The following is a 25,318-nucleotide window of genomic DNA, read 5'->3' as shown; positions in this document are numbered from 1 at the left end:
CATTGTATTCAGGATGAGCCCACCCTGGCTGGTTCTTAACTCCCTGCCACCGTGCCCCTCCGCGTGCGCTGCTGGTGGGAGGCAGCTAGAGAAAGATGCCTCGTGGAGCTGATGGCCTTGCTCTCCACTCTTGACGCCTCATCTCAAGCAGGCCCTGGCATTGCTGGGCGTCCCCAGTCTGAGAGGCCGTGTGTCTCCTGCATCCTCCTTCTGCCCCATTCTTCTCTCTGGCAGTGAGCTTGCTGCTTCTACGAGGAAGCAGAGGGCACTGGAGAAGAGTGTGTCTAGAGCCAGCCTCCTCCCACGGTGGCAGCACACGTGCCCTCCCTCTGGTTACCCCGGGCCTGCCGTGCCATTGGACAAAGCCCTGTGTCCAGCCAAGGACACCCTCACTCCCCTTATCACCTGTCCTGTCTCATTAGGCGCCCCCCTTCCTGAATGGCTCCCAGCAGCACATGTGGGAGACGTGCTAAGAACTGGCATCTTCTTATACACAGCACTAGCCGCCCTCCTCAGCCCTGGCCGCATCCCCGGCACATGCAAGAACACGTTTCTACACGTACGTGGGTGAACACCTGACCAGTGAGCAAGTCCTCACCAGTTCCCACGTCCCACCTTGCTTTGCTTCTTGGGCCTTGTTTTTTTGTTTTTTTTTTTTGGCCCCTCACTTGACCTGTCTCAATCATGTGAAAGATGAGAACTGCGAAGATAAAATTCTGCGCAGCTCTCACTTAGGAGTTTCCTTTAAATGCGTTCCTAGAAGCAAAGCTGGAAGCAGAGCCTGCTTCTCCGGCAACTGGAGGGGGTCGTCACAGGTGCTGCCCCAGACGTATGCTGGGCCAAGGTCAGAATTCTCTTTCCTCTGAGGGTGGCCAGAACTGGCGAGATTTCCAGGGTGACTTTCTTATTAAGAATGTGTGTTTTTTTCTGCTTTATGAGGTTAATTGAGAAAGTTTTTTTTTTTTTTTTTTTTGAGACAAAGTCTCGCTCTGTCGCCCAGGCTGGAGTGCAGTGGCGCAACCTCGGCTCACTGCAAGCTCCACCTCCCGGGTTCACGCCATTCTCCTGCCTCAGCCTCTCCGAGTAGCTGGGACTACAGGCGCCCACCACCACGCCTGGCTAATTTTTTGTATATTTAGTAGAGACGGGGTTTCACCGTGGTCTCGATCTCCTGACCTCGTGATCCGCCCGCCTCGGCCTCCCAAAGTGCTGAGATTACAAGCGTGAGCCACCGCGCCTGGCGGATTAAGGAATGCACTGTGATGCTTTGATACATATACATATTATGAAACAGCTACCATGACCGAGTTCTATTATCCATCACCTCACATTTTGTGTGTGTGTGATGAGAACAGTTAGGATCTATTCTGTTATCAAATTTCAATTAAATGATATAGTATTATTAACTGTAGTCACCACACTACATTTTCTCCCCAGAACCTGTTCGCCCTCTAACTGAAGGTTTGCACCTTTGCACATCATCTCCCCCTTGCCACTCTGAAGCCCCTGGTAACCACTGTTTACCCTCCGCTTCTGTGAATTCAGCTTTTTAGATTCCACATGAGTGAGGTGGTGCAGTATTTGTCCTTCTCTGTTCTGGCTTCTCACTCAGCATAACGTCTTCCAGGTTCATCCGTGCTGTTGCAAATGGCAGGATTTCCTCCTTTTTTATGACTCAGTAATATTCATTTGCCTTAATGAGAATTTTCTTTGTGTTAGGGAACAGAGGACAGCTGTCATTTCCCTGATCCGATGGTGCACTGTCTCTCTCAGTTTCACTTTTTCATTTGTTTGGCAGGCAGTGAGTGCCTGCTGTATGTGAGGCACTGCTCTGGGGACGTGGGTGCAGTACCAAACCAGTTTCTGACTTCCTGGAACTTGACCACTTTTCATTGTCAGTAAAATAATGGAAACAGCCAAGCCCAGAATGTCTCCACAGCAAACACTCCAGAGTCTACAAGGCCCTGCCTCTCCTGACGCTTGCTGTGTGGGCATCTGTGGAACTTCACTGGTTTTGCTTTTATCCAGCCCTGTCCATGGTTCTGCGTAATCCACGTGGCTATCGCTTTGACTCACCGTATCAGTCTTTGCTTGCCTACTTCCCCAAATGTGAGACATCAGGCATTTTTGTTTCCGCTTTTTGGTGTTATGTGCCTTCCTCCCTTAGGTTTTGTTTTTTTGTGTGTTGTTTTATTGCAATATGTGTCCAAAAGTATTAGCTAACCAGATGAAATGAGAAAAGAAATCTCAAAGCTTTTCAGCATTGTTCTTGCTCTTTAGAAACAGTCATTTGTTAAAGTATAAGGAATCTAGTATGACTTTGTTCATTTGATGTGTATATTTTTAAAAGCTAGTTGTTAAATCTTCAACTAATCTGCTTTAATACAGTTCCCCGTAGGGGGATGGCTTGGCTGGTTGCTTGGCCACAAACTTGGTAGACTGCCTTTATTTCAGTATCTTCTGTGTGTCTCTCCAGAAACCCAGATGAGATTAACATCATCTTGGTTATTCAGTCCAAGGAAACTTTTACCGTCACTGAATATAATTTATTGAATTGTCAAAGTAGTTGTAGCCTCATTTCCCTGGAGATAAAATAATGGTGTCCACAGTGACATTTCCCTCCGTTTGCAGATTTGGGTTCACAGTGCCCACAATGCCAGCGGTTATTTTACTATTTACGGAGACGAATCCCTCCAGTCAGATCACTTCAACTCAAGACTAAGTTTTGGAGACACCCAGACCATCTGGGCACGCACAGGCTACTTGGGGTTCCTGCGGAGAACTGAGCTCACAGATGCAAATGGAGGTGAGAGTCCAGGCTGGCTGGCCCCCCACACAGATGGGCAGAGAGGTTAGGCTCCCCTAGATACAGAAGCCTTTCCCAAGGTTTACAGCAGCCAAACCCAGGAGGACACGTGTGCTAGCTGCAACCCAGTGTGAAAAGAGCTGAGTTTAAGAGCAAGAGGAAGGCAAAATGCAAATGTGTCCAACAAGCTGAGCTGTGCATCACATACCCTGTCCTGTCCTGAGAACCAAGTGCTGACTGAAAACCGGGGAGAGGCGCGGCTGCTGAGCACGGGCTGCAGCGTCGCCCACAGCAAAGTGCCCAGACTCTCAGCCCACAGAGTCTCCTCAGCAAGCCTGAAGGCTGCCTGCTCCCACGGGGTCCATCTGAGACAGAAGCTGTCCCAGTGGCTGCAGGAATGTGCATGCTGCTGCTCCCAGGACTGGGTCTGCCCCTGTCTGGGAAGAGGAGGCCGTGGGGCTCTGGGGCCCTGGTGGCCGGCCGTCTCTGCCCATGGGTTCATCAGAGTGCAGGGCCTGGTGCTGCTGATGCTGGGGCCTGGTGTGGAGCGGCCAGGTGGACAGCATCGCCTTTGCCCCATCAGAGGAGAGCGGGGTAGAAGTACACTCGCGTGGTTAATTCCTTGCTTATTCCGGAATCCTTTCTCACCTCCTTAGTTCTGCTAAAAACAGAGGCAGGACTTGGCTGTTTCACAACAATCGCAGTTGAGGTTCCTGATGAGATCTTGACTCACCGAAACCCCAGGAGATGAGTTTCTAGACATCATAAGGCTTCCTCACATACCTCTGTAACATGCCTACGATGGCCTGGCCCAGTGGGCTACATTTAGGATCATACAGAAATATCCTGGCATGACATTGGCATTGTGGGAAATTATAGACTAGTTTGAGGTCTGAGGTTCCTGGAGGCTGCAGAAGCTGGTGGCAATTTTAATCCTAGAGAAAGGCCAGGAAAGCCACGTCCCGCTGAGTCCTGGGAGCAGGGATACCCTGAAGGACGTGTCCCTGCCACAGGAGAAGAGGCAAAGCTGCTGTAGGGGCAGAGACCGAGTCAGTATCTCCATCTTTCTTTGTCTGGTTTAAATTAGAAAGTTCTTACCTCTGATAGTATTTTATATGTCAATCATGCCTTTCAAATTTTCCCTAATATGCTTACTACCTTATAAAAATTTAGGACATATTTCCTTATTAAGGAAAGATAGGACCTGACCACTTGTTGTCATTATTCTGAGGTTTGCAAGAAGGATAGAAATAAATTTCACGGCTCTATGAGCTAAGGAAATCTTCATGAACAAGAACAGGAGCTATGCTTCTTTTCCCACTTATACACAGAATTAATAGTGCAGAGAAGCATGTGTGGGATAGAGTCAGGGAGCTGGTCTGACTGTGGCTGTGCTGTATCCTGTGTGACCTTTGGACAGACGAGGCCTCAGCCGATGGGTCCACGGAACTCAGACCACTGGCTGCCAACTTCGCCCCTCAGTTGCTCCCGATGAACGTGTGATCAGGCAGTTGACTGTGTATCGAAGCTGAGCCAGGAAAGGTCTTCTCGCAAAGCACAAGTGTAGAGGGCGCATGGCGGCTTTGCAGCCAGCCCGTGGGGCACTGACACACAAGCCGGGCACTTGCCAAGGAGCTCCCTGGCAGAAGGAAACAAACTGTCCCTGGATCCGTGAGCGCCTTCCTTTGCATCCCTGTCTCACTTGGGGGTAGTTTTTAATCTTTTTTTAAGAAAAGAAGGAAAACGGCTTGAGCGGCATTACGGGGAAGCTCACACAGGCTTTCATTCCTCCACAGAGCGCCATGATGCCCTGTACGTGGTAGGGGCACTGGACGAAGCCATGGAGCTGCGGGGCATGCGGTACCACCCGATCGACATTGAGACCTCGGTCATCAGAGCCCATAAAAGCGTTACAGAATGGTAAGTCGTGAGCTTGCAGCTTGTACCCAAATCCGAAGCAGAATTTGTGAAGCATTGAGAATGTGGAGAGCACAGCGGTGGAGGAGAGTTTTGCTAAGGTAGGGAAGGGGGTGCAATTCAACATTTGACTATAAACCTTTATCTTTTGGGGTTAAAACAACAAAAGAACACTCCACACGTAGAATTAATGTACCATATATTACCTGAAAACGATAGGCTTCTATTGCCATAAAAACTACTTGACGGCGTTTTCCAGGAAGCCAAATTGTTTGGTTTTATATAGGAAGAAAACAAGCCTCACACATATGTAGGTACAGAAAATACTTTTATGACTATTGACTTGGGAACCAGAAGTAACATGAGACGTGGGAAAACTTTAGGTGAGAAGGAGAGGCAGCGTTTGTCCAGACCCCAGAAGAGACTTCCAAAGGAGGAATTGCTTGAGTTAAGGTCGGCAGTGACAAGGTGTGTGCATCGTACCTGCTGGCTGGGGGCAGACTCTGCCCTGGGCCCAGGTGAGGACTCTGAGGCTGGGACTTTGTCTTTCCCTCTGGCCCATTTAATCTGTTGTGAAGTGCTGAGTATGTCAATGGTGCTGCCGGAGATTGAGCAGCAGGTTCTTCTGAGGTGTAGGGGAGTGCATTGGGTGCTGGAGTGCCGTGAGTTAAGTTGGCCAGGGCTGGGGAGTTTTACAGGCTGGTTCAGTGCCTTTATGTTTGCAGTTAGGATGAAAAGTGGCTCAACATCATTGGCTTTAGACTTGTTCATTCCCTTGATAACAGACAGGGTGCTAACTGAGGGGCACCTGGTGAAACTGGTCTCAGTCTCAGGTCAGAAACCCTGAGGGAGGTACATTCTGCACTCTCATGAACAGCTTTTCTGGGTTGAGAGAATGGGTTCTGAGATTGTTCCTTCCTCTTAGCTAGGTGAGGTGCAATAAAGGCTGGTACTTACTGCCATTTGCTGAATTTGAACATTGAGGACTTGGCGGAATTTACGAGATCAAGTTTGCCTACCTGTCAGTGTTCCCGTGGTTCAAATTGGCTAAGCCCCTACTCTCAAAATCCCTCAGATTGTTGATTTCCTTGACAGTTCTCTCCTTGAGTATAGAGAGAAGACAGAAACTCTAGGAAGACTTTGGCCCAGAAACTCGGACAGGGCCTACCTTATTTTCCATCTAAATAGCTACGAATATCAGTTAACAGCCTTCCGTTTTTGTATTTTTAAGAAAACAATTTTAATTGGCTCGTGTGACCTCCCTCAAGCATTTTCTGTCTGGTTTCCCGCTAAAAGGTGTGCATTGAGGGCCTCGCTGTACCCTCTGTGGGCTTCTAGACCGTGGTGCTGGGCCTTATTCTGTAATAAATGTCGCTGCTGTTACCCGCCATGTGGACCCCGAACTGGGTCTGTCCCTCACCTGGTCAGGGGCTCACGTGCCTCTTGCCCACACGGTGTCCTTTGGGTGGACTTTTGAATGTTTGAGATGATCCAGGTACAAACTGCTTTGCTCCACCTTCCCTCTCCCGGCCTCCCTGCACTGCCCCTTCCGGCCGCCGTCGGCTGCTCCATGCTGAGAAATGCGGCTGTGGCACCCAGCGTTGTGGAATGGGACTCTCCATGTTGCCAAATTCAAGCCAAACAAACTTTCTCATTTCTCATCCGTTGTTCTCAGCGTTAAGTAGCGTGCACAGCTCCTGTAAAAGCTCTGAGAGTCACTGGTACCGCCTGTAGGTCCCTGGCAGTCCAGAAGAGATAGCAGAGCAAGCACAGCCTCGGCCAGCCCTGTTCCTCCGGAGAGCCAAGCTGATTGGGATACTCGAGGACCATTCCGTACATTTCAAATGCCGTAATAAAAGCATACCAGATGTGCCTGAGATGTCTACGTCTGTGATATCACAGATTCACAGTGTGGGCCCACATGGGCCACGTAGAGCAACATTTTAACGTCACCAGGAGCAGTATGACAGGAATTAAGCACCAGCACGTCTTCTGGGAAACAGCTCTTAGCATGCTCCGTAGGCATGCGGCCGTCACAAAGCAAAATCCAGGAGAACTGTTGAGAATTGCCAGGAAAATTCTCCAATTTTCCCTTTCAATTTAACATAGGTTGGCCATACTGAATAAAATATGCGTTTTGTCCCTAATTGACTTACTCTCACACTTAGAACAATAGTGAGCTTCCCAAAATATCTCCTGCCTCAAGCTGGGATAGAACGTGTTTGTCCGGTGCGTGAGAGCAGATACGAGCAGCCCTAGAGCCTGGTCTCCAGCCCACTGTGCCCGGGAACCTTCTGGCCTCCTCAGCCAAGCAGACCTCAAGTACCAGGCTCTGTGAATATCAGGGTCCTTAAACAGCTAGTTCCAAAAGCCAGACCTATATCCTTTAAAATGTAAAGCACCGGATTTTTGCTTCCGCCAGTTGGGCAGACTAAATACTCTGGTGCCCATCCTGCTGAAAGATGACTCGATCCCAAATAAAACATTTCTGAGTGAATCTTCCATATTCTAGAAGACTTTTCCCTGCACATGGGTTAGCCACGGCTGTATGGCAGCCAGCCCATGCTCAGTGCTTTAGACAGAGTTGTTACGACATCCCCACATCTGCATTTGAGGGGCTGGCTCAGCTGGGACAAGCAGCTCGGCTGGGCACGGGACTGCTGGCTCTTCATGTGTTTCTTATCCTCCGGACCCAAGGGCCAGCCCAGGTGTGTCCCCATCCTTGCAATGGCACAGGCACGCCAGGACAAACCCCCATATCCAGCCCTTCTGGAGCTTCCGCCAGCATTCACCTCCCTAACACAGGCTGACCAGGTTCCATGCTGAGCCCAAGCCCCAGGACTGGGAAACACACCCCCACTCTGGCGCACCGCACAGACAGAGGAGTAGGCCACCATGCCCTCAGCCTCCGCACGCACGGCCCTCAGCGGCAGAGCTGGACTCAGGCGAACAGACAGAGAGGAGTAGGCCACCATGCCCTAGGCCTCCGCACGCGTGGCCCTCAGCGGCAGAGCTGGGGTCTGGAAGCAGGAGGCACAGGGCTGCCTTGAGGGTAGGGGCTGATGGCATGCTGCGCTCTGCAGTGAGGGCATTGGTCCTCCAGGCAGCAGCAAAGAGGCAGCACTGGAACACAGACTCCGCTGGCCGGGTGGAGTGACCCTGTGCTAGAAATGGGAACTTAGGAAGATGGTGAAACACTCGCAGAAGCCACCGAGAGAGAAGGTTGGTAGGAAACACCGACAGGTGCTGTCGCCAGGAAGTCTGTGTGTGGAACGATTAGTGGGCGGCAGACCGAGGACATGGAGAGGCCGGAGGAGACTGTCGGGAGTGCTCGGGCAGGTCAGAGAGAGCCAAGTGGAACTTGAAAAGAAACCACGGCTGTTAAGTAAAGCATTAATAAACATATAACGATGGCTTTCTTTTCTGTCTTTTAGTGCGGTGTTTACCTGGACAAATTTGTTGGTGGTTGTGGTTGAGCTGGATGGGTCGGAACAAGAAGCCTTGGACCTGGTTCCCTTGGTGACCAACGTGGTCCTGGAGGAGCACTACCTGATCGTCGGAGTGGTGGTCGTGGTGGACATTGGCGTCATCCCCATCAACTCCCGTGGGGAGAAGCAGCGCATGCACCTGCGAGATGGGTTTTTGGCAGACCAGCTAGACCCCATCTATGTGGCCTACAACATGTAGTCTCGTCTCTTGGCTTCCATGGACTTTTCTAGAGATGTAGACATTGTTCTCCGTGTCCACTGAAGCGTGCAGACACAGGGCAACACTCACCAGAATGCAGCCATTTGTGGTGAGAGTGGAGGAGGAAGAGGAGGAAGAGAGGACTTCTCACAGCAGCCACGATTGGCATGGGGGTGAAATGTGAATTTCCCACTGAATTTTGCTCAGAAGGACTTTGGATTACTGCCTTCAGTTCGTTGGAAAAGCCCATTTCAAAAACTTTCTTTTCTTTTCTTTCTTTTTTAATTATTGGATAATAAGTGCTTTCTTCGTAAATGTGGTATTTTGTTAAGCCGAAATAGCAATTAAAAAAAAATCCTGCCCTCCAGATGGGTTCTTTTAAACAATTTATGTAGTGTGACAAAGAATTGTTTTCTCTGTTTTAATGTGTCATGAAATCTTAATGACATGGATCTGTTACTAATTTAAGCCATTGCTAGATCTCATCCTTTTAGGAAAGTTTGAGGTACGAGAAAACCTTCCAAATAGCACCTTCCAATTAGATAATAGCAGCTTTCTTTGTCAGAAATGTGCTGAAGAAACAAAGGCTGATATATGGCCTTCGAAGTTAGTATAGAATGAGAAGAAATTATAAATAAGGTGTATTTCGGCAATTATCTTGCAAATATCTTTGTACTAAACTAAAAAGATAAAATAAGTTAACTTCCTCAATATGTAATTATGTACAAAACGTTTAATTTATTTTGATCTCTTTAGAACTATAAAAGAGAAAAACATTCAAGAATATTAAAGTCTTGTAATGTTTGCTAATATAAAAAAGTGTTGTATTATCTTGCGTGGATAGTATCACAACAAATATATATATATGAAATATAAATTCACTAATGAACAAAGGAGATTTTAAAGTTTAAGATGCAGAACTTGTCACTTGCATGGTGTGCCCCCCCGTACTCACATACACTCTGCTGTTGCCAGCAGTCACAGACCGCAAGAGCCCTGTCTAAAAGTTTCTTCTAGAACCAGAGACCAGCAAGTGAAATTATTGCCATCTCAAGGATGGTGAAAGAATTCAAAGCTCAGTGTGCACTATTTTTTTCTTTGCTGTGGGACAACAGTGAATGTGTTTATGCCAGCGTGTGCTGATGATACTGAGGGGCTTTAGGTTGGCAAATAGCACTGTTTTCTTAGCTGCAAGAATTCATTGCACAATGTTTTTCATCATTTTTGTTAATGTCATCTTTTTTTGGTCCTTGCTACGAAAAGGAATGCGATTCTGTGGTCATTTGCACTGGGTTGCATTGATTCCCCCTCTGATGGCCAATGTGGAGTGGACAAAGTGTCCGGAACTCACATCGGTGATCGTCCCCTCGTCTTAAGACCCAGCCAGCTCTGTGTGAGCCTCTGGGGCTCCCTCGCTCAGTGAGCACAGTTCCCCGGGGGTTCATGCCAGAACTCCGGCTGAAGCAAGAAGTCCTCCAGCTGCGTCGTTTGCCGCCTGTGGACAAGTGCGCCCCAGTTTCTGCCCTGGCAGCTCCTGGCCACACCTTCTCAGAGCTCACCTGTGCACTTCTAAATTGAATTGGCCCACGGTGTCCAACCAGGAAGGAGCATCTGCACTCCGAGAAAGATGTGTTCTGTAACTGCCCCATGTGACCCTGCAGTGGCTCTCGGTGCTAGATACGCATGACAAAGATTGATGCTGGGCAAAATCTAGACGATCTTTCATTATGTTGTGGGCAGCGTCTTTGTCTGCCTTTGCTATATGCAGTCAGCAGTAAGCCTTTTGCTAAAAGAGTTTTGTTTGACTTCTGAGATCCAAGGCTGATTGTTGTAAAAAAAAAAAAAAAAAAAAAAAGCACATTTAAAAAAATTTGTGTGCATATATGGTACATCCTTCCATCTCCACAAACCATTTGATTCTTGAAATATTGTTTGACCTCATTGCTGTGTGTGAATATTTCTCCACATGCTTCAGATACACATTCCTAGTCTCTGCTTCCTAAGGGGGGAACCACCACACATAAGGGAAAAAAAAAGACATTTTCCTACACCCACCCACCTTGTTGAAAGGGAAGTAGGTTTGGGGCTTCAGGCCAGACACTGACTATGAAACATTAGCTGCAGTGTGCAGGACAGCTTTGAGGTACAGCTGAAGTCAGGAAGCAAAACAGATTTGGATGTCACTTCAAACATAATTTTAACTGTCACCAAATCAACTCTACGTTCAAGGAGTGTGGACGCTGCAGTGCAGTTGTGAGGGCAGTTAGCAGCAGCCTCTTCTGCATCCTGTCAACTCTGATGTTAGAGTTTAGGCTCAAAAGAGTTGGTGGACTGAGATCGAAATTTGGTTGTGCAAGAAACAGGAAAGGAGACACTTAGTACCACCAGTTTCAGCAATAAAGAAGGGTCATTCTGTATTCGAAATTGTACTGTAGATAAATCATTCATGAGAATGTAAAAAATGTTTGTCTTGTGACCTTGTGCTTTTGAAGTCAGACAAAACCGTGTAATCAACTTGCACAAAAAGAGGGTACACAGTGAACATATAAACACAGACCTAATCAAACAGGAGCAGATTCCTCATGGTGCTTGTTTATTATATATATTTAATCCTGCTTGACACTTTACCCAAGGGAGATGGTCCCTTTTATCAGTTGAATGTTAGCAGCGTTATTTCAGAGTGTGGTGACTGGTTAGAGAAATTCATGTACTCAACCAGTCACAGTTTCAAACAAAATTTTTATGTGCAAAGGACAGCAACCTTCTTGTATGTTAAACCACCAGTACGCTTTGTACATCTGTGATAACGCCTGTTTTATATTCAAATGAACAAATAAAAGCTTTTATTTTTGTTGCTCTGAAAATAGCAGTTTCTTAATTGGTCCCCTGGAAAGATGTCTGGGACAGCTTTAATCCCAGGAAGGAAGTGACTCCTACAGGGAAATGTATCTGACTCTGTTTACATAATTTGTTGCATTACTTAGTACAGATAATCATACTTTGAACAATGTTTAAATTTTGATGTGGGCATTTATTGCTAAAAATAATTCCTATGGCAACAAATGTTTTGTGAAATGTTTTTTTAAATTCTTTTAAATATATCTAAATATATTTGTTCACATTTTGCTGCAAGTGTACAGATTATTGGTAATTCGGGGACAAACAACGTGAGTCCTGTGTGCAAATGCTTTCTATCAGCTGTCGTAGGGAACCTTTGCGTGTCAGGAAGTAGAGCACTTGACTATTCCACCCCAAATTGTCTTTATCCATTTGACCACCAAAAGCTGCATCTTTTGCCCAAGATCTGGGAATTCTTATGGCTTTGTCTTTGGGGAAGCAGTAGCAGATCAACTGGCCTTCAGATTAGTGGTTCCATGAAGATAAATGTTTATTCACAAGAAAATCAATGGAACTAGGGCCGGGCACCGTGGCTCACGCCTCTAATCCCATCACTTTGGGAGGCTGAGGCAGGCGGATCATGAGGTCAGGAGGTGGAGACCATCCTGGCTGACACAGTGAAACCCCGTCTCTACTAAAAATACAAAAAAAAAAAAAAAAATCAGTGGAACTAAAATCTTCACACAGAGCACCAAGTGTGATCTGAGTGCCTTTGTGTTCAAATTTCACTTGCCTCCCCTGACCCCAAACTTTCCTTCAGGACAATCCCATGCTGACTGAGAATGAGGCTTTGGGTGTGTGAAAGTGAACGGCTGGTGTGAGACCTGCAGGGCTGCATCGGATGAAGCAGAAGATAGCGAGGGAGAGATGCTTCTCTGCAGGCTCCCGCTTCTCAGATGGCAGCCCTCACCATGACCGGTCAAGTACAAACCAGGTAACCAGGAGAACTGCTCCCATGGGGCCTTCTTTGGGCCGTGCACGCATGCGTTCCAGCGCCGGTGGGTGAGTGTAGGATTTGCTACTGAGAAGTGTTCTGCGTTCTCCATGGCCCCTCGCACAAGGCTGGGTTCTTAGGATGCAACCAAGAGCAGTTTTGTTGGCTCGCCAGTCCTCGTTTTCTTGTGAATCCTCCATGAAACATCTCAGTGCACTCACAATGGTCTGTCCACCTGGACAGAAGCAGTCACACTGCTTCTGTGGAGAGACAGCTTAGCAAAAGGGGTCATTTCCTAACTGCCGCATTTGCTGTGATGCTCAGCTCTGACTGTGTTGTCTCAGTAGAACTTGCAATTCCTGATCCCTACTGACATACTAAACATTTCTTTCTACCAGATTCCAGAAAGCCATGCTGGGATCCTATAGGACCTCTCCTGTAATCCCTGGCTTTTCTTTGTAGAATGAGAACGTTGGCTGGTGTCATTGCCATGTCCCTCTGGCAGAACATACTGCAAGCACATGCAGCTCAAGTTAGTGCATACTCTCAGTTGTAGCTCTTGCTGTTTGTTGGTCTGTTTTGTTAATTCTATCAACAAAATAACTGGGCAAGACCAAGCTGATACCTTAGCAAGTGATGCGGGTTGGCCCCACTGCTAACGTGGCTCGTCATTCTGCGATGAAGGCATCGTGGGGTGTTGGGAATGCGGGCCTGCCCAGCTTGCTCTAGGGGTCCAGTGCTGTTTCTGCTCTGCACTCCCCAGGTCGCACACCTGTCTTTACCCCATCTCCAGACGGGACTCGGACTTCCGTGGGCACAGTGAGTTTGTGCCTGAGCTCTATGGCGCAGTAGCAAGTTCAGCCCCATTTAGAACTGGCATTCAAGGCAGAAATAGGTAGAAATAGAAAGGGCTTCTGTCACTGCCTCTGAGACTTGAGTTTTTTATTTCTTATTTTATTTTTTTGAGACAGACTCTTGCTCTGTTGCCTGGCTGGAATGCAGTGGCGCGATCTCGGCTCACTGCAACCTCCGCCTCCCGGGTTCAAGTGACCTTTCTGCCTCAGCCTCCTGAGTAGCTGGGACTACAGGTGCCCGCTACCATACCCAGCTAATTTTTGTATTTTTAGTAGAGACGGGGTTTCACCAGGTTAGTCTTGATCTCTCAACCTCGTGATCCGCACACCTCGGCCTCCCAAAGTGCTGGGATTACAGGCATGAGCCACCGCGCCCGGCCTGGGTTTTTTAACTACACCTACTACAAAGACTTCTAGCAAATGACTTCTACAAACCAGCTGGCCTCACTCAGATGAGGATCCCAGGTGTGTTTCTTAGAAGCCCTACCAGGGGAGAGAGGGTGCAGGAGGCAGAAAGGTTGAGAAGCTTAGAAAGTTTGGTGACACAGTATAGTTGGGCAGAAAACATACTTTATAGCCCTATTCCAGGAGAGTGTGTGAGAAGCACCTGGAGGTGCATATGCCCCTCCCAGGAGGCCCCAGGGAGCTATCCCTTTTTCAGGAGGTGCAGAAGTAGCCAGGTCCAAATGGATGTCCAGGGATGGGCCTGGCCACTCTTCAGCTGCTGCAGGTCTGGGATAGAACAGAGTGGAGGAAAAGGGGTCCTAATTTTTTCTAGAATGTATGAAATATCCTGAGCCACAAGCCTGGCCTCAAAGAACAGATAACCCCCACGATAGTGCATCCGGGTGTTTCTGCTCTGAGCTCAACTGCAGGAGAACCCTGCCTTTAGGGACCTTTTCATCCCAGGAACCCCAGCAACACCTAGGCTCCTGTACTGGGACAAGAATCTGAGCTATTTAAAAATGTGCTTCTGCAGGAAATGATGCCAGAATGCTCGTTTCATAGGTCTGTTCTTTAACAGACAGCTATTCAGCCCCAACTGTGCAGATCCCATTTCCTGGGAGTGGAGCAGAGGTTCTGCATGGAGCATCCATGTGCAGGACTCTTGGGGACGGAAGGGATTGGGCTAAACCATGGATGGGAGCTGGGAAGGGAAGGGACCAACCTCAGGCCCCACCGGGACACCGGAGCTGCCACCCTGTAGAGCCCTCCTAACCCTACACCAGAGGCTGAGGGAGACCTCAGACATCACACATATGCTTTCCCATGTTTTCAGAAATCTGGAAACGTAGAACTTCAGGGGCGAGAGTGCCTACATATTGAATAGAAGGCTAGATTGGGCTTCTATAATATCCCAAAGGACCCTCCAGCTTTTTCACCAGCACCTAATGCCCATCAGATACCAAAGACACAGCTTAGGAGAGGTTCACCCTGAAGCTGAGGAGGAGGGAGCCGGATGAGAGTTGACTGAGCAAGGACGACTGCCTTCTCCACCCGAGGATTCCAGCTGCTGCCCTTTTCCTGGGAATGCCCATTGCCATGGCCGTCTGTGTCCACAGGAGAGTTTGACCCAGATACTCATGGACCAGGCAAAGGTGCTGTTCCTCCTGGCCCAGGGCCACCATGAAGCATGCCTGGGAGCCTGGTAAGGACCCAGCCGCTCCTGGGCTGTTGACCCTGGCCTCTCTTGCCCAGCGTTGTGACATCGTACTGTGAGATAAGTCAAGGTGGGCTCACCAGGACCTGCACTAAATTAAATTGTGGAATTCAGCTCCAAAGAACTTTGGAAATTACCCATGCATTTAAGCAAAGTCAATGATACCTGAGCAAACCCTTTCACATTGGCACAAGTTACAATCCTGTCTCATCCTCTTGATTACAAATTCCATCCAGGCAAGAGCTGTATCACCCTGAGGTCTCCCCATTCATGTTTTGGTCAATAATATTTAGTTTCCTTTTGAAAATAGATTTTTTGTGTTACTGCATTATGATGGGCAGAGGCCAGATGCTTATATTCGATTTAAATGACTATGTTTTTCTATCTGTAATTAGGTTTATAGTCAGGTAGTAAACGCCTTTTTTGCAGTCAGAAGATTCCTGGAAGGCGACCAGAGATTAGCTGGCCGCTGTCAGACCTGAAGTTACTTCTAAAGGGTCTTTAGAAATGAATTCTTTTTTATGCCTTCTCTGAATTCTGAGAAGTAGGCTTGACTTCCCCTAAGTGTGGAGTTGGGAGTCAACTCCTCTGAAAAGAAAGTCTCAGAGCATTTTCCAAAGCCATGGTCAGCTGTGGGAAAGGAAGATGGTGGATAGTACAGTTGCCAGAAAACACTGATGGAGGTGGATGTTCCAGCTCAGCCAAAGACCTTTCTTCTGTCCACCCCAGAAATGCCCCTTCCTCAATCGCAGAAGCGTTGCCCCACGGCTCCTGATACTCAGAATGCGGCCTCTGACCAGGACCATCTGCATCCTCCAGGAGCTCGTAAGAAATGCAGCATCATGGGACATGGTGGGACCTGGTGGGACCTGGTGAACCCAAAGCTGCAGGGCTTCTGGGCGTGCTTGGGGCAGCTGCAGGGGAAGCTGGAGTCAGCAGCCTCCTCCTGACCTTCCCGGGGGCTGCTTTTCTGAGGGGCCAGAATGCACCGGTTGACCTTGTTGCATCACTGGCCCACGACCGGCTGCTTTGGTCAGGTGTAAAAAGGGGTTTCCACAGGGTCTGCTCCTCAGGCCTCTCACTATCGGATCAGGTTTCCACGGAGAACTCAGCCTCCCAGCAAGGATAGGGAACTTCAAATGGCTCAAAGAACTGAGAGGCCACATGTGTGGCCTGAGTAGTCTCTGCTGCAAAACAAACGGGATTCTTAATGTAAAACGCTCTCATCCTCACAGAGGGCTTCCCAGCTGCTAGTGGGCATGTTGCAGGCATTTCCTGGGCTGCTTCAGGTTGTCATGAGCTAGATGATCATTTTGGGGGGCTCATAAACCAAAGACAGGTGACACTCTGCTGCCCATATCAGCCACCAGCTCTGTGTTTCCCAGAGTAGAATTGGGCTGCAAAGATGGGCTTGGGTGACATTAATGGGTTTTAGGGATTCTGTGGGTTAAGATTAACCCATTAGCCACTAATGGGCAGTTGCCCCAGAAGGTAACAGGCATGCTGGCCATGCTTGGTGTCAACTCCAGCTCCCTGCTAACCTTATAAGACAGGGAAAGCCAACTTTTTCTGTAAAGGGCCAGCTAGAAAGTATTTTAGGCTTTGTGGGCCATATGGTTTCTACCTCAATTATTCGATTCTGAGCAGTAGCACAAATGCAGCCATAGGTAGCCCTCCAATAAGTACTGTGGCTCTAGTCCCATGGGGCTTTTTTGGGAGATAGCAATTGAATTTCCAATGATTTTCCCATCGTGAAGTATTCTATTGATCTTTTTTCTGCCATTTAAAAGTATAAAGGCTATTCTTAGCCTGTCAGTCCTACAGAAATAAATGACAGCTGGAGACAGCCCTCAAAGGAGTTTAATTTTTCAAATTCTGCCTCATTCATTTCTTCAGCCAGCAAATATTTGAACACAAATATTTGTGCTAAGGATCCCACAGCTCCCCAAGTCTGGCAGCTCTGAGGCAGGAGGGAGGTGCCCACCCCCTCCAGTCACACCAGTGTCTTGGCTCAGCCACAAAGTGCAGATCATGTATTATCCTTTTCTGTCTCTAAGATGAGGGATAAGAGTAGATGACAGTGAAGTTCTTGTTTTTCCCCATATACAGATACAGTGTTCTTTAAATGGATCTAACCGAAATATGATGACCACACTGATGCTTCCTCTGTTTAAACGTTTATTTCCTGCCTTCAAACAGCTGGTCCTGATTAGCCTCTGGACTCAGGTGCGATGCAACATCCTTGCCAGCCTGACGGGATGGTGGCAGGTAGATGCAGGGGCAGGAGCACCCATATCTGCCCCCATTCTCAGCCAGCAACTCTCCTGTCTTCATTTAGGAGGAAGGGTGCTGGGTATACTGAACAGGACAGTCATCCAGGGCTTTAATTTCCTGGAAACAACAGTGAGGTCTCCAAAATATAAGAATTCCTTTTCAACACCAAAGTTCAGAATTACTCTGTCTTCATGCTGATTGACAGCCTGTCAGCAGCGGTGTACAGGTCTGCTACAAGTTTCTAACACCATGTTTCAAGATAAGTGAAGACACACTTGAGAAGGAGCAATTTTAAGAGACCCTGTGATCCTTTATGGTGTAAATAATTAATCCCTCCATCGGTCTAAAAATCAGCTCAAGTATTTAGGTATTACCATGTTAAGTATTTTGTTAAATTATGTAAAAAGATGACTTATGGGGTTACGTTTCTATAGAAAGATGCTTCTTCCCCATCACCACCCAAGTTCAGTTCTGGATGCAGCCCACTCAACTCAGTCGTGCCTTCGAAGGCTCCTTGATGTTTGGAGAATAAGAAGAGCAGTCAGGCCGCCGGCATTTAAGAAGTTTTATTATGTTTAAAGCACTTCATTTGGGATGGGACTAGGGTTTGAGGAGGTACATGGAAACGAAGCACCGCTGTGTAAGTGGACACCACAGCATGTGTGCAGGGACTACGGCCCCTGAGGTTAGTAATGGCACAATTAGGAAAGGAAGAAAAAGAGAAAAATACCACTATTACCTGGTGTCAGCATCTCAACATTTACTGCCTGGGCTGTTAAGAAAAATCTTTTTGTTTTAATACACAAAATGTCATGTTTTAAGTAGGTAATCCGGCCATGTGGTCCAAATGTGGACACTACATGAAAAGGTGTTCATGGTGAAGTCATGCTTGTAATCTTGTTCCTGTGCCCCGGTCCCCCACAGCTCATCTTGAGAGAGAACCATTTTTACTAGCTACTGCTGTCTTTTCAGTGTTTATGTGAATACAAGCCAATCATGAATGTATATTCCCACCACCCCCTCATTCTAATCGGAAAGGACGTGTACTGTGTATTCTCTACATTGCTTTCTTTAAAGTTCATCCTGATTACTTTTTTTTTATAAGGAGCCTGGTATTCCATTGTTTGGTCATACCACAGTCCCTATTAATGGGCACTTAGTCTTTCTCCTATCTTCTGCTATTATGAATCATCAATTTTTGTTATGACAACAGTGTATTTCATAATTGGCCAAACGTATCTGATGGACAGATTTCCAGAAGTGGGATTGTGGCACCAAAGAGTCACCATGCCTGTAACCTGGTCAGATTTTCCCAGAAAGGGTTCCGTGGTGGCATCACGTTCATTTTTCACTTTTACCAGCAACACTTCACTGACAGAAATTGTGGTGCCTGTATGTGTTTGCCAGTATCCCATGTCAGAAACGGTGGTTTTCATTTGCATTTCTCTAGCCATAAGTGAGTGTATTTAAAAATATCTTTAATGCCGTTTCTATTTCTCTTTCTGTAGACTGTTTTGTTCATATCCCTTGGACTATTGAATTGTCGAACTTGTCAGGAAATACTTTGAAAGATTTTTACATGGGCAAAAATATATATATTTCTGGATGTCCTGACTAGCTCACCCATCCAGGTTATCTCTGCATTTTATTGTCTTTGAACTACTTTACAACTCTATACATTGTAGAGAATTTATGATAATGCAAATTATTCCTGTCCATAGAAATGTGAGAAAAGGATTTTTTTTTATATATATACTTTAAATTCTAGGGTACATGTGCACAACATGCAGGTTTGTTACATATGTATCCATGTGCCATGTTGGTGTGCTGCACCCATTAACTCGTCATTTAGCATTAGGTATATCTCCTAATGCTATCCCTCCCCCCTCCCCGACACCACAACAGGCCCCGGTGTGTGATGTTCCCCTTCCTGTGTCCAAGGGTTCTCATTGTTCACTTCCCACCTATGAGTGAGAACATGCAGTGTTTGGTTTTTTGTCCTTGAGATAGTTTGCTGAGAATGATGGTTTCCAGCTTCATCCATGTCCCTACAAAGGACATGAACTCATCCTTTTTTATGGCTGCATAGTATTCCATGGTGTATATGTGCCACATTTTCTTAATCCAGTCTGTGATTCATGGACATTTGGGTTAGTTCCAAGTCTTTGCTATTGTGAGTAGTGCCGCAATGAACATACATGTGCATGTGTCTTTATAGCAGCATGATTCATAATCCTTTGGGTATATACCCAGTAATGGGATGGCTAGGTCAAATGATATTGCTAGTTCTAGATCCCTGAGGAATTGCCACAGTGACTTCCACAATGGTTGAACTAGTTTACAGTCCCACCAACCGTGTAAAAGTGTTCCTATTTCTCCACATCCTCTCCAGCACCTATTGTTTCCTGACTTTTTAATGATCGCCATTCTAACTGGTGTGAGATGGTATCTCATTGTGGTTTTGATTTGCATTTCTCTGATGGCCAGTGAGGAGATGAGCATTTTTTCATGTGTCTTTTGGCTGCATAAATGTCTTCTTTTGAGAAGTGTCTGTTCATATCCTTCGCCCACTTGTTGATGGGGTTGTTTTTTTCTTGTAAATTTGTTTGAGTTCTTTGTAGATTCTGGATATTAGCCCTTTGTCAGATGAGTAGATTGCAAAAATTTTCTCCCATTCTGTAGGTTGCCTGTTCACTCTGATGGTAGTTTCTTTTGCTGTGCAGAAACTCTTTAGTTTAATTACATCCCATTTGTCAATTTTGGCTTTTGTTGCCATTGCTTTTGGTGTTTTAGACATGAAGTCCTTGCCCACGCCTATGTCCTGAATGGTATTGCCTAGGTTTTCTTCTAGAGTTTTTATGGTTTTAGGTCTAACATTTGAGTCTTTAATCCATCTTGAATTAATTTTTGTGTAAGGTGTAAGGAAGGGATCCAGTTTCAGCTTTCTACATATGGCTGAGAAAAGAACTTTTATCTCAGGAGTATGAGTCCTTTTAAACTATCAGGTCCAGAGAGACAGTAAAATGAGGCAGCAGTCACATCACATACACCCCTTGACCTTATGCATGCATCTCTTGAAACTGTTTGCTGCTGCTACAAGTCGCTATGAATCAACCTAGTGATGCCACATCAGACACCGTAACCCATGCCCTGTACCCTCCAGTTATGAATCAACCTAGTGACATGCACTGGAAGCCATACCCCATGTCCTGAACCCTACAGCTGTGAGTCAACCTAGTGACATGCACCGGACACCATACCCCATACCCTGTACCCTACAGTTATGAGTCAACCTAGTGACATGCACTGGACACCGTACCCCATACCCTGTACCCTACAGTTATGAGTCAACCTAGTGACATGCACCAGATGCTGTACCCCATGCCCTATACCCTACAGTTATGAGTCAACCTAGTGACATACACTGGACACCGTACCCCATGCTCTGTACCCTACAGCTGTGAGTCAACCTAGTGACATGCACCAGACACCTTTTCCCATACCCTGTACCCTACAGTTATGAGTCAACCTAGTGACATCCACTGGATGCCATATCCCATGCCCTGAACCCTACAGCTATGGGTCAACCTAGTGACGCCACACCAGATGCTGTAACTGGCATCCTATAGCTTAATAATGTACAGCCAATCACTCAGCACTGTTGTTTCTGTAAACCAACAAGAATTCCTGACAGCCAACTTGCTGTCAGCCTACTTCCCATCCTCTTCTTTTGCTTTTAAAAACCCACTTGTGGCCAGGCACAGTGGCTCACACCTGTAATCCCAGCACTTTGGGAGGCCTAGTTGGGCGGATCACCTGAGGTCAGGAGTTCAAGACCAGCTTGGCCAACATGGTGAAACCCTATCTCTACTAAAAATACAAAAGTTAGCCAGGCATAGTGGCATGCGCCTGTAATCCCAGCTACTAGGGAGGCTGAGTCAGGAGTATTGCTTGAAACCAGGAATTGGAGGTTTCATTGAGCCGAGATTGCGCCACTGCACTCTAGCCTGGGTGACAGAGCGAGACTCCGTCTCAAAATCAACAACAAAAAAATAAAAAAAAAAACCCCACTTGTAACTGCCGCTTCTCAGAGCATATATTATCAGAGCATATACTCAGGGCAACTTGAATCTCTGCTCCCAGCTGCAATCCTCAAGCTTGGCCCAAATAAACTCCCTGCTTATATTAACTTTGCCTCAGATTCTTCATTTTAGGTTGATTATCTGGTATAGTCTGCAGGATATAGAGTGTCTTCCCCTGACCACACGGTGTTTCTCTCTGAAAGCAGCACTTGGTACCAGCACAAACTCTGTCTTCAGAAGTCCCACCAGGTGTTTTGGGTGAGTTCTCCTGAAATTGGGCCTCCCACTGAAACTAGCCCAGTTGTCCCACAGAATTGATGTTCATGGTTTCTTTAGAATAAACATAGAAATTGACCCTCCCAGTCTTAAAACTTGAGAAACTTACATTTGTCTTACTCGAGTTTCTTTCTCAGGGCACCAACTATCAGGCCACCCAGATGGTATCAAGGAGCTCAAACTCACCAGGTCCCCAAATCTGGACAAGGAGAGGCCAAACCCCTCACCTGTCATGACTGCCTAACCACCCGCCTGCTGCCTGTTGACTGACTCCTCTTCCTTATCCCTCCCTAGTTCCTGTTTTCCTGCACATAGTTACATTTCTTCCCTGCTATATAAGCCTCTAACTTTAGTTGGTCAGGGAGATGGATCTGAGACTGATCTCCCATCTCCTCAGCTGCAGCACCCGATTAAAGCCTTCTTCCCTGGCCATACTTGTCTCAGTGATTGGCTTTCTGGGCAGAAAGCAGCAGGACCTGGATCAAATCCCTAGCATTTTGGTAACACCACTCTTTGGTTGAAAGTCCTGACTTATTTAGGCTGTTTTTCAAACTCTTTATTTTAAGAGTAAGGGCTTTGCTCTCTGTCTTTGGATAGGAGACTCAGGTAAAGAGCTCTGTGGAGAAATTTTTTCCACTGTGTCTCAAGACAAGGGATTTGGGTCAAACTTTTTCTGCCCCTGTCTCACAGCAGAGGTTCAGGTCAACGGATTTGCAGTTAGGCATTTGTGATCTCTTTGTACATAGTATGCTTTTAAAAATTGCAGCTACTTTTCTATTTTTGAAATTTGGGCCTGATTTTTCATTTGTGGCAAACTCCTATTAAATACCAGCAGGTTTTACATACATTATAGATATCTAGGAAAGGGGACCTACCTAACCCAGGATGATCATAAACAACAATGACCAAAAATGGAAGTCTTTTGAAATACCTAAAATAATTCATTTGTTTACACAATTGGAAAAAAATTAGAAACAAATTAAATGGAAGACTTCCAGCAGCACCTAAAAAGCTTCTAAAATAAATTCTGAGAAAATCACCTCCCTTCAGGAGGTAAACAAAGAGATATGTGTCACCACCACCTGAGGAAACTCCCCAGGTCTCTGACCCCCTCCCTGAAACTCCTATTGTGGCAGCTCCAGTGTCACTACAAACCCTTCTGGTTCTGGGGGCTGCCCAATATTCTTCAACTGTTCTTCACTCAGTTAAAAAGACCACCCAATGAGCAAGACGGGTCTCCAAAATACACCTTTGTTGCCTAGCTGACAATTGCTTAGGGCAATAAAACAAATAACTAAAAGACTAATATTCTAAAAGAGGGGAATGGACAAAAATAAAATTACTGAGATCATTAAAATGCAGGTCCAACAAATTTTTTCTACATTAGGACTCTAATGACTGACTGATGAAATGCTGACATCCAGGGAATTAGCTAAGCAGCATTCCAGCTGAAATCAGATAAAAAACAATTTTAAATCCCTTAAATGTTCAAACTACCTGCTTTGGATCCCCTGCAAGATTTACACACAAAAAGGAGGCATGTCCACCCTGTGGCCTAATGACTAGGGTTCGTTGCTTTCACTGCTGCAGCCCAGCTCCTTCCTGGTCAGGGAGCCAGTCCCTTTTGGTTTGGTATTTGTGATAACTTCCGACTTTGTAGGATACTGCTTTGCCACTCAGGAAGGTACCTTTGGTAAAAATGATTGAAAACACAGAACTATCATCTGTTTGTCCTGGCTAAAATCTGATAAAGAGATTTGAATTTTTTTTTTTAATTTTGAGACAGAGTCCCACTCTGTTGCCAGGCTGGAGTGCAATGGCATGATCTCGGCTCACTGCAACCTCCGCCTTCCGAGTTCAAGCGAATCTCCTGCCTCAGCCCCCCAAGTAGCTGGGACTACAGGTGCACGCCACCAGGCCCAACTAATTTTTGTATTTTTAGTAGAGATGGGGTTTCCCCATGTTGTCCAGGATGGTCTTGATCTCTTGACCTCATGATCCACCTGCCTCGGCCTCCTGAAGAGCTGGGATTACAGGCGTGAGCCACCGCGCCCCAGCAGTTTTTTTTTTTTTTTTTTTAAAGCTCTATGGTCAGCTTAATTAAAACTGATATTCAAGCTGTATGTGTATGTGTGTGTGTGTTTAAGGCCTTTCTGCTATTGCTCTTTGGGTCTCGTTTTGAAAATTTTTTTTCAGTAGATTGAAACCCTGTTTTAAAAAAAACTACGTGTTTGGTTCCTCTGTGTTCACTTCCTTTCTCAAGAATGGCTCTGCCTGTTCTTCTTTCTGCTCCTCCTTCCTCTTCGGTTCCACGTGAAAGGATCTGGAGGGGACATCTCATGACTCAGACACCTTAATGAGCGCAGGAAAAGGCACCACTCCTGCTTTCCGGGGTCTTCTGTCTTCCTGTGCGGTCTAGAGAGTCATGGGCAGGGTCCTTTCAGGTCTGAAACCACATTCTGTGCTGCGTGACCTGATTGGTCTCTTGGCTTTGGGGCCCTGGAGATTACATCGTACTGTGGGACAGGACTTAACCTCGGTGTGTGTGATGCCTGGTGTTACTGGTGACAGCTGCAGTTTTGGGGGTGGCTGAAGGCAGTTCTTTATAGTAAATGGTTATTACTACAGGGAGCTACTCATTTCTTTCCATGTTTAGATAAAAAAGGTGCAGTTTAAACACTTAGAGAAATGTCTTTGTAATGAAGTGTACTGTGGAGGTGTTATATGGTCCAGTCCCATGACAGTCCCCTTTTTGAAGGGATCTGGGATTCAGTATAAAAGTAAAATCCTGGCCAGGCATGGTGGCTCACGCCTGTAATCCCAGCACTTTGAGAGGCCGAGGTGGGCAGATCACAAGGTCGGGAGCTCGAGACCAGCCTGGTCAACATGGTGAAACCTCGTCTCTACAAAAAATACAAAAATTAGCCAGGCGTAGTTGCAGGCGCCTGTAGTCCCAGCTACTTGGGAGGCTGAGGCAGAAAATTGCTTGAACCTGGGAGGTAGAGCTTGCAGTGAGCCAAGCCTGGTGACAGAGTGAGAATGAAAAAAAAAAAAATAAAATTTGATTTTGAAAACTAAATCTCTGCCTTCAATGCCTGGTTTTCACATTTTTTTTGACATTTAGAGTCTCGCTCTGTCACCCAGGCTGGAGTGCAGTGGCACGATCTTGGCTCACTGAAAACTCCACCTCCCGGGTTCACGCCATTCTCCCGCCTCAGCCTGCCAAGTAGCTGGGACTACAGGTGCCCGCCACCATGCCCGGCTAATTTTGTTTTTGTATTTTTTGTAGAGACGGGGTTTCACCGTGTTAGCCAGGATGGTCTCCAACTCCTGACCTCGTGATCCACCCGCCTTGGCCTCCCAAAGTGCTGGGATTACACGTGTGAGCCACGACGCCCAGCCTTGCCCCTGTTTCTTAATGGGCTCTGCCCTGAGTCCATTGGTCCAGTTGGAAAACAGACTAAACTGAAATTAGCCTCCCTATAAAATCCTATGGTAAGTTACCTTGGCACCCCTTTTTATTTTCCTCTAACTACCACACTTCAACTCCTCCTTAACAAGGCTTAAATTCTCTATGTGTGCTTTGAGAAATAAATTTGCTACCCTGTTTTTCTCTAAAACTCCATGAGGGCTTGGGCCATGTGGGACAGATAAATCTCAGCCTGTTCCATTCACAGAGACACAGTTTAAACACAACTGTTCTTTGATACTAGTGATTTTCACCTGACTCATGGCTAACATTTTAAAACTAAAGCTATAAGATCTTTATTTATGTCTGTCTGTATTTTTGTATATGCATGTGTACATGTCTGTCTGTATATTGTTCATGGTACCAAACTGGCTTATAAATAAATGAGTACTTGTAAATTAAGCAAATAAGCCCAAATGCTTTTCAAGTTCATGTGATTCTAGTAATCTTTGAGAGTTTTT

General features: G+C 46.5%; 1 protein-coding gene across 1 annotated transcript in view; it reads left to right on the top strand.

The window, feature by feature from the left end:
• LOC116470234 (disco-interacting protein 2 homolog C-like) overlaps window positions 1-11,556 on the top strand; it is a 57,224-nt gene extending 45,668 nt beyond the window's left edge. Inside the window, exons 8-10 of the mRNA XM_058435371.1 lie at window positions 2,632-2,806; window positions 4,603-4,726; window positions 8,158-11,556. Coding sequence (XP_058291354.1) covers window positions 2,632-2,806; window positions 4,603-4,726; window positions 8,158-8,410 — 552 coding nt within the window. The 3' untranslated portion in view covers window positions 8,411-11,556. The remainder of the gene's footprint in view (window positions 1-2,631; window positions 2,807-4,602; window positions 4,727-8,157) is intronic.
• Window positions 11,557-25,318: the final 13,762 nt, after the last annotated feature.

The sequence above is a fragment of the Hylobates moloch genome, unplaced genomic scaffold, assembly GCF_009828535.3.
Source record: "Hylobates moloch isolate HMO894 unplaced genomic scaffold, HMol_V3 SCAFFOLD_2, whole genome shotgun sequence".
In the NCBI taxonomy this organism is placed as follows: Eukaryota; Metazoa; Chordata; class Mammalia; order Primates; family Hylobatidae; genus Hylobates; species Hylobates moloch.
Note: the sequence above shows the minus strand (reverse complement) of the source record. Positions and strands in the feature narration are given on the sequence as shown.